The sequence below is a fragment of the Necator americanus genome, chromosome X, assembly GCF_031761385.1.
Source record: "Necator americanus strain Aroian chromosome X, whole genome shotgun sequence".
Lineage (NCBI taxonomy): Eukaryota > Metazoa > Nematoda > Chromadorea > Rhabditida > Ancylostomatidae > Necator > Necator americanus.
The window spans coordinates 9,242,627-9,259,307 of record NC_087376.1 but is presented as its reverse complement, the minus strand read 5'-3'; the positions used below and the strand labels follow the sequence as shown (position 1 = coordinate 9,259,307).

Sequence of the window (16,681 nt, the reverse complement as noted above, 5' to 3'; positions counted from 1 at the left end):
GTTCAAGAACCTTTTGTAGATTCCACATTGAAGTACCGCGATGAAGCTCGATTTTCTCTGAGAGCCTTCTTCCCCCTGTCAAACTCTTACATAGCACTTATAGTAGTGTTGGAGTGAGATTGTAAGGGGAAACAAATGAATCCACAATTACCAAATGTTGCCAAATCCATAGGAAATAGATCGACACTGTACATGTTTGACTTCTAGATGGTTGATTCAAACCCCCTGTCACTGATTTGTTTCTGACTGTTCCAGAAATGCGGAACAGCAAAGCGAAAGTGAGTTAGCGATGCGTCGAAAAACAGCAGACGATGATGTGTATCGAGACGAAAATAGTCATGAAAGTTTGTTAACAGGAGACATTTTTTATTGAAAAGGCACATACAATCGGGTCAGCTGAGAACAGAAGCTTCTTCTAAATACATACATCAAAAGATTATGACACAACACACATCGGGAATATGCCATTAAACATTAATTATAGAACTGCACAAAAACGAATGATTCTTTAATTTCCCAGAGAAAACAGTACGAGAGCGCCGATTTTCCTACCAGTTTTTTTCAATTTGCATGAATGTCACAAAAATAGAATTATTCACAAAAACAACACCTTAATATTACCCGTTTCATAACGCATTGTATATCAAGGAGATATGCTAATTCATCTAATGTGGGAACAACAATTATTAGTGAAAGAGTTCAGATTGCACCTTTTAGTATAGCGAACTGATAGAAAATGGCATGTTTAGCATTGATACGTACGTAAAATATGAATAATGAGAAAAAAGAATTATATAGTTATTAGACAGAGATCAGGATTCAATAGAATCCTTAACCAGCTGTGGTACCTTTGCCTTGCTCTCTTCCGTCGGAGGTTCTGTCGTAATGTGTGGGATTTGGTGTTTCACCTAAAATTACGGTATAGGGCAGTTTCGCTACATAGAAACAGGAAAAGCAATGTATACAGGATGCAAAATTAATGATTTGTTGTCTGAATATTTTTGTTTTATCCGTTCTCGTGTAACTGTTTCAGGTTGAGGGCTTTTTGAGATTGTTGAGTTTTGAGATAACTTCTTCTAACATTATCTGTAATTATGGATCAAGAAAAGAACGTTGCCTCGGATTTAGAGTATTCTCTTGGAAAGAGAAATCAACAGGAATAATTATAATCTGGTCAAAACGACCTCACTTCTATTGCAAAAACGTTGCACTCGCAGTGTAACCCACAGTAGCTCCAATCGGGCTGAGGAGCTGAGCGACGAAGCTCCTACCGCGCGCCCAACTGCGTGCGCAATGCCGCCATAAGCAGGCCATTTAAACTCGGACAAGTGATCGACTGTGTGACTGTGCCTCGACCGTAACAATAAGGTACATCAAGAAGTCTCTTTATATTATACCATCATTTTTATGCAGTAGTTGTAGTCATTAAATGCCAAGCAACAAATTCTTCCTTCAGTGTGATTGCATAAGGGAAACTGATAGCTATCGTTACGCTGCAGTACTGCCCGCATATTGCAAGAAGGTACAGCGTTAGCAGAATGAGAGAACGAATAACTTTGTGTCAAAGTGAACGGACTAACCTAGATAACATAACACTACCAATGATAAGAAAAAAGCTTGCATTTAGTGCATTCGTTACGTTAGTTGTTAAGAAAGTAGGCGTAGAGTTTGTCTGACTAGAATAGACTGTCTGAATAGACTGCGAATTGCATCGTCTATTTCAGGGCTTAAAGGCATCACCCCACGAATCTGAGGTGGTACGGATTTCAGGTGGAGTATTCGTACACGGGACCGTAGATTATGGAGAGAAGGGTGATTCCGTCCATTTCTTCCTAATTGCCGTAAGGAAAAAAACGGTCCGGGAGACGTTCACCCGGATTATCCTATCCTTGTTATGTATTCATTCCTATTAGATTTTAATATGAAAGTGACAACTTTGAAAAAGAAGAAAATGTAATGTCAAACAACTGACTACCGAACCATCCTGATCAGCCATCAGTCGAGTTGTTTGTTGATGATTTATATGGCCATGCCTCATGAAAGACGGTGCCGTGTTGGTATGACCTCTCCTAAAAAATGCCTGTTCACACAATTCGTTTCAAGGAAAAGGTGGATTCAAATTTAACCGTGCTACAGTGCAGTTGCTTCGCAGAAATGGATAATTATTATATTGTTTTATTGCAGGATGGATAGAGTATGCAGACGAACATGCCTTTTACTAATTTTAGAGTGACTTTTGTCATACCATCCTCAGATGAGGACGGTGTAGCGTAGTCGGTAAGAGGATCCGCTGTGGGTATTTCGATGGAGGTTCGAATCCGCCCTAGTGCTCACCAAGCCTTTCATCCCCCGCTGTCGATAAATTGGTACCAGACTTGTCTGGGAGGATAAAAAACTGACTTGACACATCGGCTAGCCCTGCAAGTCATTGTATAGGCCAGTTACACGTTCGTAAACCTCAAACGATTCGGAATTGAAGTGAACGTGGTGGCGCATCCCAAGTGGATTGATTAACGGATTTGATGTATTTTCCATAAATAGTATATGATTATCGTAATACACAGTATAATAATGTTGATTTACCGTGGTAATAATACTGATTGCCATAAAATTCTTGTTCCTGGAACAGTTTAAATTCGTGGTTCGAAACTACCGCACGATTAGGTCTGTCTATTTTGTTCTGTCCGCGAATCCTTCTAGGTCTTGACAGGTACTTCTATTTTTATATTTATAGTGTATTCCATTGATTTGCTGATGTGAACCAGGTTTTTTAAGCGCTTTTTCGTGGATTTCACCAAAATCCAGACTTCAATAGCTAATAAGTGATGATTAGTATATGTTTTAATTAAATAAACTTAATTAATAGATAAACTAATTAATAAGGATTTAATTAATAGATAGACAAATAGAGAGATAGATTTAGATTTTTTACCAAATTAAATAATAATTAATAGATAAATTTTTACTACTCTGCTTATTGTTTCTTATAAAGAAGTCAGTATACATATTTAATTCTTTCCAGTAAAATATCCCAGTGCCTATTGTTGAGTGTTTAGTACTAGATTTGGTAGGATAAAACTCACCCGAGATGATTTCTTCCCATGTAACTTGCATTTCCATCGCTGCGAACACCCACTAAATCTTCAGTGTTCTGTTGTCCGGTGTTACTGTATTCTCGTTGGTTCTCTAACTGAAATCAATCATGATTCTTGATACAAATTCATGTCCAGCGGAGGAAAATATCAAGAATAAGGAAGAAAAGGAGAACGGAATAGAACCTACACAACCAGATTGTGTAGAAAAATAATAAACTCTTAGGTAAGTAAAAAGAAATAACATAAGAAATATATAATAGCATGAAAATAATTTATCATTGAATCATAAAAAAGTACTTTGAGACTTATCCAAGGATTTTTTCAATGATATGATAAACTCCGGCAACAATTTAAGGAAATTATTCAATAATACTTAATGGCCTACATATGAAATCAACAGTAATGAGGAAAAATTCGAAAGTCTAGCGTGACAGTTGTTTACTATTGTTGTTGAATATAATATTACCTTATCGATCGATCGTATCAACGATCGACGTATGCAGAGAGGCAGAGTACCAGGGCGAACTTTTGCCGAGGATGTAACGGGTCAGAGCGGAACAGTATCTTTGGATGCTACTTCGTATTTTTTCATTACCTTCGAATATATGAGCTTTTTTCTTCTTCTGGAGAAAAGTCGAAAATTTGGTAACCTCTTGTGACTAAACGACTATATTATTGGCTACAATTGTACGCTGTTTATGCTGGAACAAATTTTTAATGGAACATTTGCGTCGTATTTTTTTTTTGCCAACGTTTTAGTAGATATTACACTTGCAGGAGGATTTTTCAATTATTCTCACCAACAATAGAAGAAAAACGCGTGCTTTTCATTTCATTGTGAAAGCCGTGACATAGAGTACTTATTCACTCCGCCACAACTTCCGTCAGGTACGGGAAAAATACTCGTTCTTTCGTGCTACTAAGTCAGTCAGCTGTCCACGAATCTCATTTGTTGATCGATATGTGGTAAGCGTAGTCTACCGACAAAGAATAGTGTGAAAAAGATCACGTAAGTGGAAACAGGTATACGCTGTTAGATGGAAAAAAGAGGCTTCTACGCCACTGAAAGAAAAATTAAAGTTCGACTCAACAATGCTATTCCTCGATCAATTTGATAGCGTTTTTGCGGATTTGATTTATAACTTTTTCAATTTGCGGAGCCAACAGACTCTTAAGTCAGTGTTCTCAACCATCTACACAATGCCATCCATTTTTATCTTCCTAAGAAAAATGAGAACCCAGTTGCCTATAAGCGGTTTCGGTCTTTCGACTATGCAAACCTTTTGGAAACCGAACGTTGCCACTACGCCAAACCCGCCGGGTATATAAGAAGAATACAAAGCAACTCAAAGGTTATTCTATTCTAGCAATTCTCTCAATTCGGGAATTTCTATTTCGACACTTAATAATTGTGTGCTTGAAAACTGAATTTTTACGAGGAATGTTACGATGGAATCAAAAAGAACACTAACACTACGTAGCTAGCACTAACGATTGAATTCAACGTAAACTAATCAGCAATTTCTTTTTGTGAAAAGCGGATATGCGACGTCCTTAGTTCGTCAACATTTCTGTTTCTCCCCATTACCGTAAACAAAATTATTATGGTAAGAGATGGTGGATGACCGGCATCACATTTTCAAAGCTCTTTGTAATCTTTTAGAAAATAGCACAATCCAAGACTTTCCTGATTTCTGGTATATTTCTCATGTGCCTTTGGGAGTAGAGTCTCCTGGTCTAAGAGTTTTTTTAGAGTCCAGTTACTTTTTTTCAAAAATGAACACTGAACTAAAGGTTACTAGTTTCTCCCTGGGACTGAAAAATCCGTTTCAATCCTGATAAACCAGATCCATGTGATTCCCGTCGCGTTTCCATATTTCATCGGTATTGTGTTCCTGATATTCTGATTTTCAAAAGTCCGTTCAAGCAGATTTTGAAGAAGTTTCTCGGACTAGGAACCGGTAGTGTGATCGAGATATACAAGCAATTCACTTGTTACTCCAAGGGAATAAAACACTTTGTAATTAAAGAGTTGATTGTTTAGAGGGATTCTCAAAATTCTGAGAAAGCAACCACAAGCCTATAATGGATGAGGAAATAATCGAGGCAAAATTCGTGGATTGTTTTGAAATGGGTCACAATTTTTGGGACTTTGGATCTGTATGGATTTAAATTACGAATTAGGTCAAATAATTTGATTTTAAAAAGTAAAGAAGACAAACGGAAAAGTAAATTACGTAGTACTTCAAATAGTATATTATATATGAGATGTGAGAACGATGTTGCGAGAATAAGCAGCTGACTACACACAGTCGAGTCAAAGCGACATGAAACTCGATGCAGTTGCGTAAGCGGCTACGCTTGAAGCGGTGCGGAGGAGCGCAGCGGTTAGGATCGAACGGGGACCTCTGATAGCACCATTCATTGCTGCGATGGTCTCATATCAATTCCAGCCGCTGCTTTGCCGCATCTGCACTGAGCTTCATGGCGTTTTGGCCCGAATATATGGGCTGAAAAAAAGTAGAAAATTCAAAATGATAACGTGTCTGGTAAAGCGAACCTGATAGTCCCAATTTCGACGACGCGGTTGAGTCCGCCTGTTGCGTCGAATACAGAGCATGATTAGATATATGAAAAGAAGTAGGTAACCCGTTGCAGTTACCAATATAAAGCATAGTCGCATGTCAGCAAGATAAGTAGCAACATCGTGAAGATCGTCAGCCATCCGAATGAATTTATATGATTCGCTGAAAAAAGATTTGATTTTGAATCACAATCAAGTGTATGCGCAGTTGCCGCATTTTTTTTCAGCTAGGTTTGCGTGACCCGTCTGAGAATAGACACACATTTTCTTTTTTCTCTGACGTGCTGCAATCGCGATCGCATGCGCGTTAACCCAGTTGAACGCGTCTGTTGCTGACTATAATATGTGAACACTTCACTACCGTAGATTCGAAAAGAAAGTGATTCGGATTCATATAAGCCTTGGAAGCGTTTTCTGGAGTTTTGGATTGGAGCTTAATTTAACAACAGCTTTTAATTAAACACTAAATTTACTTAAATATGCTTTTATGTCAAATGAATCGTTTCTTGAGTATCTGAATCGTTTCATTTGACATTCTCGAATCGTTTTATAGTATAGAACCTTACTAGAAGATTAAGAAGAAATTAGGAAGAGAAGTTACTGTAAAAAAACCTGCAAGAAAAAAAGATGTGTATTGCATCTACTATCTGCATGTTAATTTTCATAATTTCTCAGGTTTCTCTCGGTTTTCCCGAAAGTGTATCTGTTGTTATTGACTCTAGCAATTCCTGGATATCTTAGATGTCTTTGACGACGTTCGCTTCACAACTTCTCATCTACATCATCATTACTTCTCTAGGGAATATGACAATCACAGCCGGAGAAAGCGAATATCTAACAAAGACTTGTCTTACGAGTAAACAACATGGTTTTTCCCCTGAAAGTCGACATCCTTTTCCCCCACTTGAATAACTCTATATTATCTTTCCGGACCCAAATATAAACAATGGTAAAAAAAAATAGTGAGAATACGTGAAATATGAAAAATAGTGAAATTAATAAATAGCTTAGATCAGTGATCATATGATAAACAAATGACCACTGATTTAAGCTGTGCGGTGACAGGGTAATAGAAATTTGCTGGAGTTTCTCAGGATTTCTCCAATCTACGTGAAAGATTTTTTTCGCAGAAATCTTGAGTCTAAATAACTCTAGCCTTAATCTATGATAACAATCCTATATATGTATTGCAAATACAATAGAAGAAATTTGAAGAGGTTTGTTTTTTAAAGTTTTTGGAGCTAAAATGTAAAAAGCTCAAATTTCTGTGACTGAGACCATCATCATATGTTTTATTCTAAAGCACGAATATCCACAAAAATCTTTTTGCAACACATTCCAATAATTTCTAACAAAACACCAGTGAGGCAACAAGTTACATCACCTTAACAACTTACTCCATAATGCAATTATGACAGCTATTTAGCTTTTTATTTAATTTCAATTAAATTCTCATTATTTCAGCTAAACCATGAGTATTGTAATGATACCCTAATCTGCTCGTCACATAGAAGACTCAGTTTCTGTTGCGAAAAAACTCAGTGTTGAGGTCTTGTTGTGATTCATATATATTATTATTTTTTCTTTCGTGCACCAGTTGGTATATGTGAATAAAATAATAATTAAACAAATATCTTAGCATCCTAGAATTATGCAGAAGCCTATTTTTCTGTCTCTTTCAAAACGAATGAAAACGTTATATACATGGAAAAATAAAGGATTTTGTTAAGTTATTAGGCTTAACCATAAGTGGTGGTGTTTTTTATTTCAAATTTAAACTCACTTACACAAAAGAGCTTAGCGTTATGTAACATTTTATTTGGAAGAGCATTTCCTTCTCTGAAAGGTTTTGATTTTGGTTCTTTTTATGCTTATTTAATTTCTGTCAATTTTTAGATCAATCTTACAGTACGTTATTTTTACAAAAGAGTAGAAGATTCTGGGGTGACAAATTCCAAGTCACTTTCATTGAAGAGAATTCCCATCTAACCTGTATTCGGATGGCCGATAGAAGTCCATAGAGATTTCGTCGCCAGGATGATGATGAGAGAATGATAATTCGTGCTGTGAAAAGCATATCGACAAGAATGATACAATGATGCGCTGTCATATAAGCAAAACGTTAGCAGTTTCTACGTATTTTTACCATAAATTAATAAAATAAACTTATAAGATATGAATTGTGGTCATGTATGAATGAAAAGGGGAAGAGATGGAATCATCGTTAATGTTTCCAGAAGAGTAGGTGCAGCTATGCGACGAAACCCGCTACTCAGTCTATTTAAACTTCCCCTGCATAAACGAGTAAGTGATCAAGGTCCCGAATTTTGCGACTGTTTAACCACGCGTATTTCGTTTGCTAGTTTAGTTCAAAATTCTACACAATTCTTCTTATGAAACAGCTTTCTTCGGGCAAAAAAACCCCGGAATCAATTGTGTAATTTTTTGATTTTTCAGACTCAACTTTCTGGAAAAGCAGAAATAAAGCAAACTACATGGAACAGTTGCCTATCTTTTGTAAAAGTGAGTGACTACGAAGAAGGAAATGTGAAATGGAATGAAAGGGTAAGGAATTGGTAGAGAGCAGACTATATATCGATTCTGAATACGAGTGAGGGCGAGTAAGAGAGGGAAGAAAACGAGAGACAGACAGAGAATTGAGAGCCCGTGCAAGCTATACATGCTGAAAATTCCGTCGAACGCTATTCACTGCTTTGCCCTCATTATCCACTTATCATTCAGGACTCGTAAGTTCTCTAGTCGCACAACGTTTATCCGGAGACCTGCGTCTAAGTAATTATATTCTGGATGTGATTTACGCGAGACATCAGCCACCAAACACCGGCCAACCCCGAGGAATATCAGAGATATGCATGCGATGAATTAAATGCAGCGGCAAAAGAAAGACTGGACGTGGTTAGATGTACCATAATTGAATTCTTAACATCGAACAGAAGAAGAATAGGAAAGCTTCTAACTTTTTCTGCACGTCCATCTCTTCAAAAATTCACATCTGTCGAAGAGCTTGGAAGAAAAACGATTAGAGAAATTATGTATGAATTTAAATTCACAGACGTTCGCACTTTGCGCTTACAGTTAAAGCTTTGAAACATGCGACTTTTCGAACATTATTAATTAAAAAGTTCACATGAAAGATTCAGTAGCAGTATACGTGGTTTACTTTGGATACGCTTTCAGCCCTCCAGATGTAATTGACTCGAAACTGGTAGAACGATGCGGAAATCCACATCAATGTCAGCGCTGTGAAAGAAAATCGTATTTATATTCACCATAACGTCGTAATGGCGGCGGAGCTATGATTCTTTGACTGACATGCAATTTTCTTGGATGGAAATTTTCTCGAAAAGTCCACTCGTAATGCAAGAACCAAGAAGGGAAAAGCAGAAAACGTTTGCAAAAATTATTTGAAGCCGATGATTAAATTTTGCTGTCAACTCTGAGATAAGTGTTAGTTGCCTTTTTCGTAATACAATCACACTATTATAATCACGTCACCTACGCGATAAGCGTTAGCAAAATTTCAATTTAATTCCATTTCCAGCTCACCTCATAATTAACGCCAACTATATATTATATCATAATTAAAGTCAACTATATGTTCAACTGGGTGAGCGCGACTCCTCTTCGACCTTGGAGGTGAGGGAAAGAGCGCGTGCGTGTAGAGCAGAGAGAGAGAGAGTGTGTGTGTGTTCGCTACCGCTAATGCGTTGCGTCAGCCAAAATTAACACGTTTGACACGGCGACTGGTATATACGAAAAAACTCCAGCTCTGCTGTTATAAAAAATTTGTGCTAATTTTTTTTTAGAATTCTGGCTATGTTGTGTTTCATGAAATTGAAATTTTTTATAAGCAAAAAGTGTCAACTATTTTCTTAAACAAGCGTCATTATTAGCTAAGGATTCGCTTCATTATTAGCTCATGTTTTTCGTCCACAAATTTTGTCTAATATTCCTTTTTACACTAATATGAGCGGGAAAATCATCCAAAGTAACCTTCGAAAACAGGTGACAGATGCGGGGAGAAGAAAAAGAAATTGTACTAACAACTTGAACAGCCGCTCCGCTTTCTTTTTGAGCATTCGGATTTGTCATCTTTGACTATTCAAGTGTAAAATAGTAATTTTCAGGGATGAAGAAATGACATAATCAACGTAATAAAAACTATGCTTATTTTTATATTTAACAGCGCTTAAGACTTTCAGTTACACTTACATAGGTTCTTATAGGTTCGTAGCTTCAAGAAAATTTGAAATAACAAAAGGAGAACCACGCCAACTCAAGAAATAAAGCAGTAATAAAATAGGAGAGAAAACATGTGGCTAACTTGAAAAGATTTTAAAACCTGAGACTTGAAAAATTCACGTGGAGTACAAGAAATTGGTGACCATGGTAAAGAATACAAGTAATTTCAACTTCTTTCCAATTTTGGAAAGACTGTCACAAAATGAAGACAAACAAAAGACAGTTTTCAAGAGACATAGAGATTATAGAGATTAGATTACAGAGGCAATGTAGAGATTTATGGATAATTTCTGGATACGTATACATATGAGAACATCGCAACAATATCTCTGATTAGTTTATCTCTATGTGCCACACACAATCTACCCTTTCACTAATGAATTTCATCCTCATGCCAATTTTTTTAAGCATCCATAAATTTTCACTGAAATAATTGCAGGAATAACATAACAATAGATGCAAATTAGAAATTAACTTATAGTTGGAGAATTTATAGATAGTTTTGATAGAATTTTGAAGATACAAATATGTTATTCACTCGAATCGTTTCAGTTGATCATTGGATCAAGAGTTCTGACTTCTAGACTTCGAAAAAACTTGGAATAGGAATTTCTTAATTTCCACAACAGAATCACGGCCTGACATGTAACCGCAATAATATGGAAGGAAAAGTCTCATTTTTGCTTTACAGAAGTTCAGCGGTAACTTGTTTTCCTGTTTCTGTTTATGACCCATTTAATTGTAAATTTGAATGAGCCGACTGAGCAGTAAAGAATCATAACGGTCGAATATGAAGTGCACATGAGATATATGTGCATCTCTTTCCGTTAGTGATTTGTCTAGAGTTCACTAAAAAATTATTCTCTCCTACTTTTTCTACCCATATTCAATACCCCACGTGATTGACTCACGAACCACTTCACATAGTTTTATTTCACAATAGAACGCTAAGGAAGAAATTAAATAATGTATTGTAAACTAAATTAAAGATGAAAATAGTATAAATTGAAGCTAATAAGTAGAAAGCAGCAGGTCTTCGATGAAAGTCTCTTTACAGCTGGTTTGTTAACAGGTTTCTATAAGATATCGCTATGTACATCTGCTGTTTTTTTTTGTGGTACGTTCGGTGGTTTTTTGGAGTTTTCTTCTAGTTCCTGATTGCAGGTATTGTATGACGTATTGCTCAAAAATGTTTTTTTTTACCACAACTAAGAATCTAACATGGTGCTCGTAATCCACAACCCAAACTCCACGTTGTTCCACTGGGAACTCAACATCCGTGACACGCTGCTTTTTAAGAGGTCCCGCCTTTGAGATTGGACCACTCGAGCTCCCGATCCGCGATCACACCTCTATTATTTCTGCTTCTCTGTCCTGTTTCAGGTAAGAAGTCTCTTCCTCCCATCAACTCTCACCACTTTTGAAGGTTACTCCGGTAAAAACAGAGGCAATCAGAAAACATCGTGGCGAGAAATGGAAGAATTGGGGTTGAAGCTGATCAATCGTTCCATTTCTGGAGAGAACTACTCTAATAATCTAGGAAATCATCATCCATGAAAGCATCCAAGAAAGATCGCATTTTTGGAAACTTCTACTTTTGTTTTCTCAAACTGTGCTGAAAATATATGAGGAGACGAAAGCAATCTCTCGTTTTTGGTTACTATCCAACTTCTTGAGGTTTTTCTCGAACTTATCTTCGTCTCAAAAAACACCTTAATGAAGCAGATGTGAATGAGGTCAGAACTGCATTTGTTTAGACGTGTCTTTTTCAATAGTCTCACAAAACCCTTTATTCTCCGGGTAAGGAATTAAAAGGAAGTAGGCCCCGACAACGAGAGCTACAGTAGGAGATAGTAGACAGTAGATACCAACAGAAGTCGTCGTGGATCATTTCTTGCTCTTGCCGAGAGCTCGATTGTTCCATTTTGGAGGCTCTACCGAGGTTGCACGAGTGCAACTGCGCACTTCTTCCCCTAAGAAAACTTTCGATGTTGGCAATCAGGAGTGTCAATAAGAACAAAGCTAGACCTGATGAACCTCCGGCCGATAATGTTTTATTTGAATGCGGAGAAATCTCCATTTCTGCTTCGCTGTCTACTACTTTCACTGTCAGAATAACAGCCATGTGCCTTTGAGAACCTCCAACAACTGCGGGCAGAGCGGCTCTTCACTTCAGAAAATGCCGGAAATAGTCGATGTCTCGCAGTACTTTAGTGGTAACACATCTTTTGATTTGCGGTTGATGTTGAGCAACAAAGGAAGAACTAGTTATTCTCAGTGTTTTGTTCCGTTGTAGAGATGACCTGAATCAACTGGAAGATGTTGCCAAAAATACATTACAGCAGTGAGACGGGAAAAAATTCACAAACCTTAAATTCGCAAATTTCGACTTTTTCCCAGTACTTTATAGCATCCGCTGTTCTCGTAGATTTTAAGACAATAAGTAGTTCCTAAGAGATAAAGTCAACTTCCATAATTGCATTTAGTTTCATACGTTGCAAAAACGAACATCTGAGAACGTCGCTACAGAACGAGAATCACTGCATCACCGACCTGACGTTTCAACACTCAAATAAGTATCTCCTCGTGAATTTCAGAATATTATTATTCTTACCATTATTAAGTTGGCTGTATCTCTCGTAAACTTTTAACTCCCTTGAAGTGTACGAGAGCAGTGGTTCCTACAGAATACCGAGGAAAAAGACGAAATTATTCTCGTGTGAATTTTTTCCCGTTTCACTGCCGTTATGAATTTTTGGCGACGGGGTGTGCCCTCGATTGCAATTGTCTGGGATCTCCGTATGAAGTTCCCAGTAAATATCAGTAGCTGAGGACTGAACTGACAGTTTTTAGCGAATGGAGAAAACACACGTCTAACAAGTAATTTTACAATGTTTAGCAAACAGAAATCGAAAACTTACGTCATCCAGAAAAGTACTGTGTGCGTAGTACAGTTGTAAATTGAAATTGAAAATAAAATGTAATGTATAATTGTAATTGTAACAGTGGTAAATAGTATAACTGCCGTGAGCGAGCATCTTCTACTCAATCTGAACACCTCGTTGAAGCGTGCTTAAAGGCATCACCCCTCGAATCAGGGGTGGTACGGGTTTGGGTTATGCCTATACGAAGTCGTAGATTATGGCGAGGAGGGTGATTCCATCCATTTCTTTCTAATTGCCGTAAAAACGGTCCGGAAGTGCACAAGGCTTGCGTTCTCCAATCAAACTCCTTGTAGAAAATAGCGGCCCGGAAGGGCCTCGATGCCGTATTTTCTTTGCAGTTTCTTACGGCAATTAGGACGAAATGGGCGGAATCATTCCTCTCTCCATAATCTACGAACCCGTATAGGCATAACGCACCTGAAACCCGCACCACCCCAGATTCGTAGGGTGATGCCTTTAAATATCGCTGGGTTCCTGATGATTGAAACAAAAATTATTGTGTCGTGGTCCAGGAATTAAAAAAGCGATACTAAAACAATGATCTTTGAGTCGGTTGGGAAATATGCACATAATCAAGCAGACCAGAATGAAGCGTGGGACCAGCATAAAATATTTAACACAAAAAAATTCTCACAGAAGTAAAACATGAAGCGGGAATCTACACAGTAGTTGAGCCAACAAGGTTTTTTTTTAATTCGCCACTTTGGAAAATTTTTGATTCTGTGATGCTAGAAACAAATAGTGTTAAAGATGTAGTTTTCATAAGAAAAACAAAAAAAAACGCTGCAGCAAAAGCGCAGAACTTTCTTTACATTTATCCGAGGTCTCTGCTGCAATCTGTCTTCTCATTTCACACACCGACGAAATTCTTCACTCTATTAGGAGTGATGAAAGTGGAGCTCATTAAAGGCATCACTCCACGAATCTGAGTACGGATTTCAGGTGGAGTATTCGCATACGGGATGGGAGACTATGGAGAGGGGGGTGATTCCGTCTATTTTTTCCTAATTGCCGTAAAAAACGGCCCGTAAGATACGGCTTCGAGCGTGCTGGCGCACTATTTTCTACAGGGAGTTCGACTGGAGCGCGCCAGCCTTGTGTACACGCCGCATCTTCCGGGCCGTTTTTTTACGGCAATTAGGAAGAAATGGACGGAATCACCCCGCTCTCCATAATCTAGTATCCTTTATAAGAATATTCCACCTGAAATCTGCACAACCTCAGATTCGTGGGGTGATGTCTTTCAATGGATTTTATCATTCATACTGGAGCAAAAGTTTTCTCCATTCGGTTGAATTTACTTCCAGTCGTTTCGCAAGTGCTCTAATAGACTAGTTCCTCCCCCCCTCAAAAAAAAAGAAGAAAATTTCTGTCAGAATCGCTGACCCAGGTTACAAACTTCAAGTGTGTCCACTTCAACAACCGTGCAGCGCAGTTACATCTGCACAGGAGTAAGATGTCAAAAATTAATCGTTTTAAAGAGAAACCCCTTTTCTGATAGTTAAGAAACGGGTTTTCGGTAGCTACGTAGTTAGATGTTTTTGTTGATAAGAAACACTTTTCGAAAGTTGGGAGGCGGGTATGGTTTAAACTGCAAAACATGAAACACATTTCTACTTCCTTCTTTTCTTGCAACAAACCAACTGTTTCGGAATATTGACAGCGAAATAAATCTACAAAGCGCAAGAACAAAAGGATGAAAGTTTGAATCAGCAATGAAGGATATCCCAATTTGAGAAAAAAAATCGACTAAGAATTGCACCCGGAAAAAAGGTCCACAGAAAACGGGTCATGAAGAGAATAAATTTCAACTACTTTGAAGGTTACGAAAGATTTTGCTTTTGTTTATCAATTAAAAACTACCATTATTTCAAAAGACTAAAGATTAATAAATTGAAGTAGTTAACGAAACTTCTCAAAAGTGATCCAAAAGTTAACAGTACTTAATCGATTAAAATTTTGCTTGCTTTCAAAACAAATGTCGGATAACATGGGATTTTGAAGAGGATGTTTGGAGTCAGTTACTCAAATGGTTTTCGAGTAGGCTTTGAAAAAAAAAATTTCTCCGTAATTTTTCTTGTTTCTAACTGTTTTCGACCTTCATATAGATTTGAATCTGATTTGATTTGAGAACGGATTTTGAAACATAAATCAAGAATGCTGTTAGTTTATTGATTTTTCTTCAACAGATTCATTAAAATCAATAAGAGCTTTCTTTGTACTGTTTTAACTGTTGAAACACTTTTAAACACTTTTAAATTTTATGATGACTCACTGGTACAAAAATGACTGGTGTTAAAAATAGTTTGATGTTCACCTGTTGAAAAGCTAGAAAGATCGTTACTAAAAACAGAAGACTCTTACTCTTAATAGGTAAAACAGGTTTTTTCCCTTAACGAAACAACTGTTTAGTGCAACATTTTTCAAGTCCTCTTAAAGCTATACGACAGAGAGATAAGAAAACAACCGGGAAAGTTCGTATGTGAGAAGTATATAAATCTATTGAGAACATAAAAATAGAAGATCATTTACCAGTAGCAAAATATTTTTCAAATGTTAAGTAAGCTATGAGTTTAGCATGAAGATGCCGGAACTATAGAAAGTCTAATGGATTTTGTGAAGCGAGAGAAAAAGAGAAAAATCTTGAATACGAGAATGGTTAGAGAAGCAGAAAACGAGAGAAGAAAGAACAAAGCACATTTTTAATAAAAAAAGAAAGAATAAAAGAAGAGATAAGAAGTACGTCAAGCGGAGGAAGAAGAAAGCACTTACCCTTTTACCATATTCCCTTCAGCTTCGGCCAAATTGAGCACGTAGACGCTCATGTGTGTACCTCTTCAAGCGCCTATGATGACTAACTAACTCTAAACCGATACTTCAACCCGAATCACACGAATATCGACCTCGGAGCAGGCTACGTATAAACATAGGATTTGGAACGTAAAAAAAGTTTTAAAATCTCGGACGAAAGTTACAGTAAAGCGCACGGTCTTTTTTAGAAAGTCTGGTACATCGGCGCAAGTTACTCATCGTCTTCTGAATTCCTTAAACCTTGATTACTATTAGTAACAAATTATAGAAAAATGATTAATTAATAAATTGTTCAATTCAATTCAATTATTTTCTACCATTAGACTATTAATTCAAATTCAAAATTTAAATTTAGAATAGTACAAGTTTCGGAAGGCTGCACAAAAAATTATTTTAGTTTGTTAAATAGCTTGATTATACAACAGAATAAAAATAAGACTAAGAAATAACACATAAAAAACGATACAAGCAAAATAATACATAAATAAATATAAAACTTCTTCGAAAAATGCCGTTCACATCTAAACTTTCATTTCTACTCTACAAAGAAGCTATATGTAAACGTAAAGCTATTTTTTGAGCATTCTACTCAATTTTGTAGTATGTGCTATATGAAGTAAAGTCATTGTATTCAGTGTTATACTTCTAATTGTATTCTTACATTTTATATTAGAGATGTATGCGTACAGCTGTGACTCATATTAAAAAAAACAAAAAACCGACGATACACCAGGATGTAGATGAGATAATGAAGAGGTTGAAATAATCTTATTTCAAAGTGATTGGCAAGGTTTTGAGAAAAGGATAACATGAAATGCACGCAGTATTGTACCTCAGTGACAGGCGGATGAGGAAGAATGACGGACAAGATGTCCTCTAGAAGAAGCATTGTAAGAATTGCTATTAATTTCTGATGAAACAGATGAGCCGTTACTTCTTTAGAAAGTTGAGTTGTTTATTTTTTGTAGATACTCCTTACGAGA

The 16,681-nt window shown here is 36.9% G+C and overlaps 1 protein-coding gene across 3 annotated transcripts; it reads right to left on the bottom strand.

Moving 5' to 3' along the window:
- Positions 1-812: 812 nt before the first annotated feature.
- RB195_021973 (uncharacterized protein) lies at positions 813-15,712 on the bottom strand (the record flags this gene model as incomplete). Of its 3 annotated transcripts, none has more annotated exons than XM_064208935.1 (5): positions 813-908; positions 1,973-2,069; positions 3,084-3,190; positions 5,656-5,842; positions 15,660-15,712. In XM_064208935.1, 5 exons carry the CDS (start codon positions 15,710-15,712, stop codon positions 813-815), a joined length of 540 nt encoding a protein of 179 aa, XP_064064815.1. The 3 variants fall into 3 exon arrangements, with proteins under 3 accessions (XP_064064815.1, XP_064064816.1, XP_064064817.1); XM_064208934.1 differs by lacking the exon at positions 15,660-15,712 and adding an exon at positions 7,670-7,698; XM_064208936.1 differs by lacking the exon at positions 15,660-15,712 and having other exon boundaries at positions 5,656-5,820.
- Between the last annotated feature and the right edge of the window lie 969 nt (positions 15,713-16,681).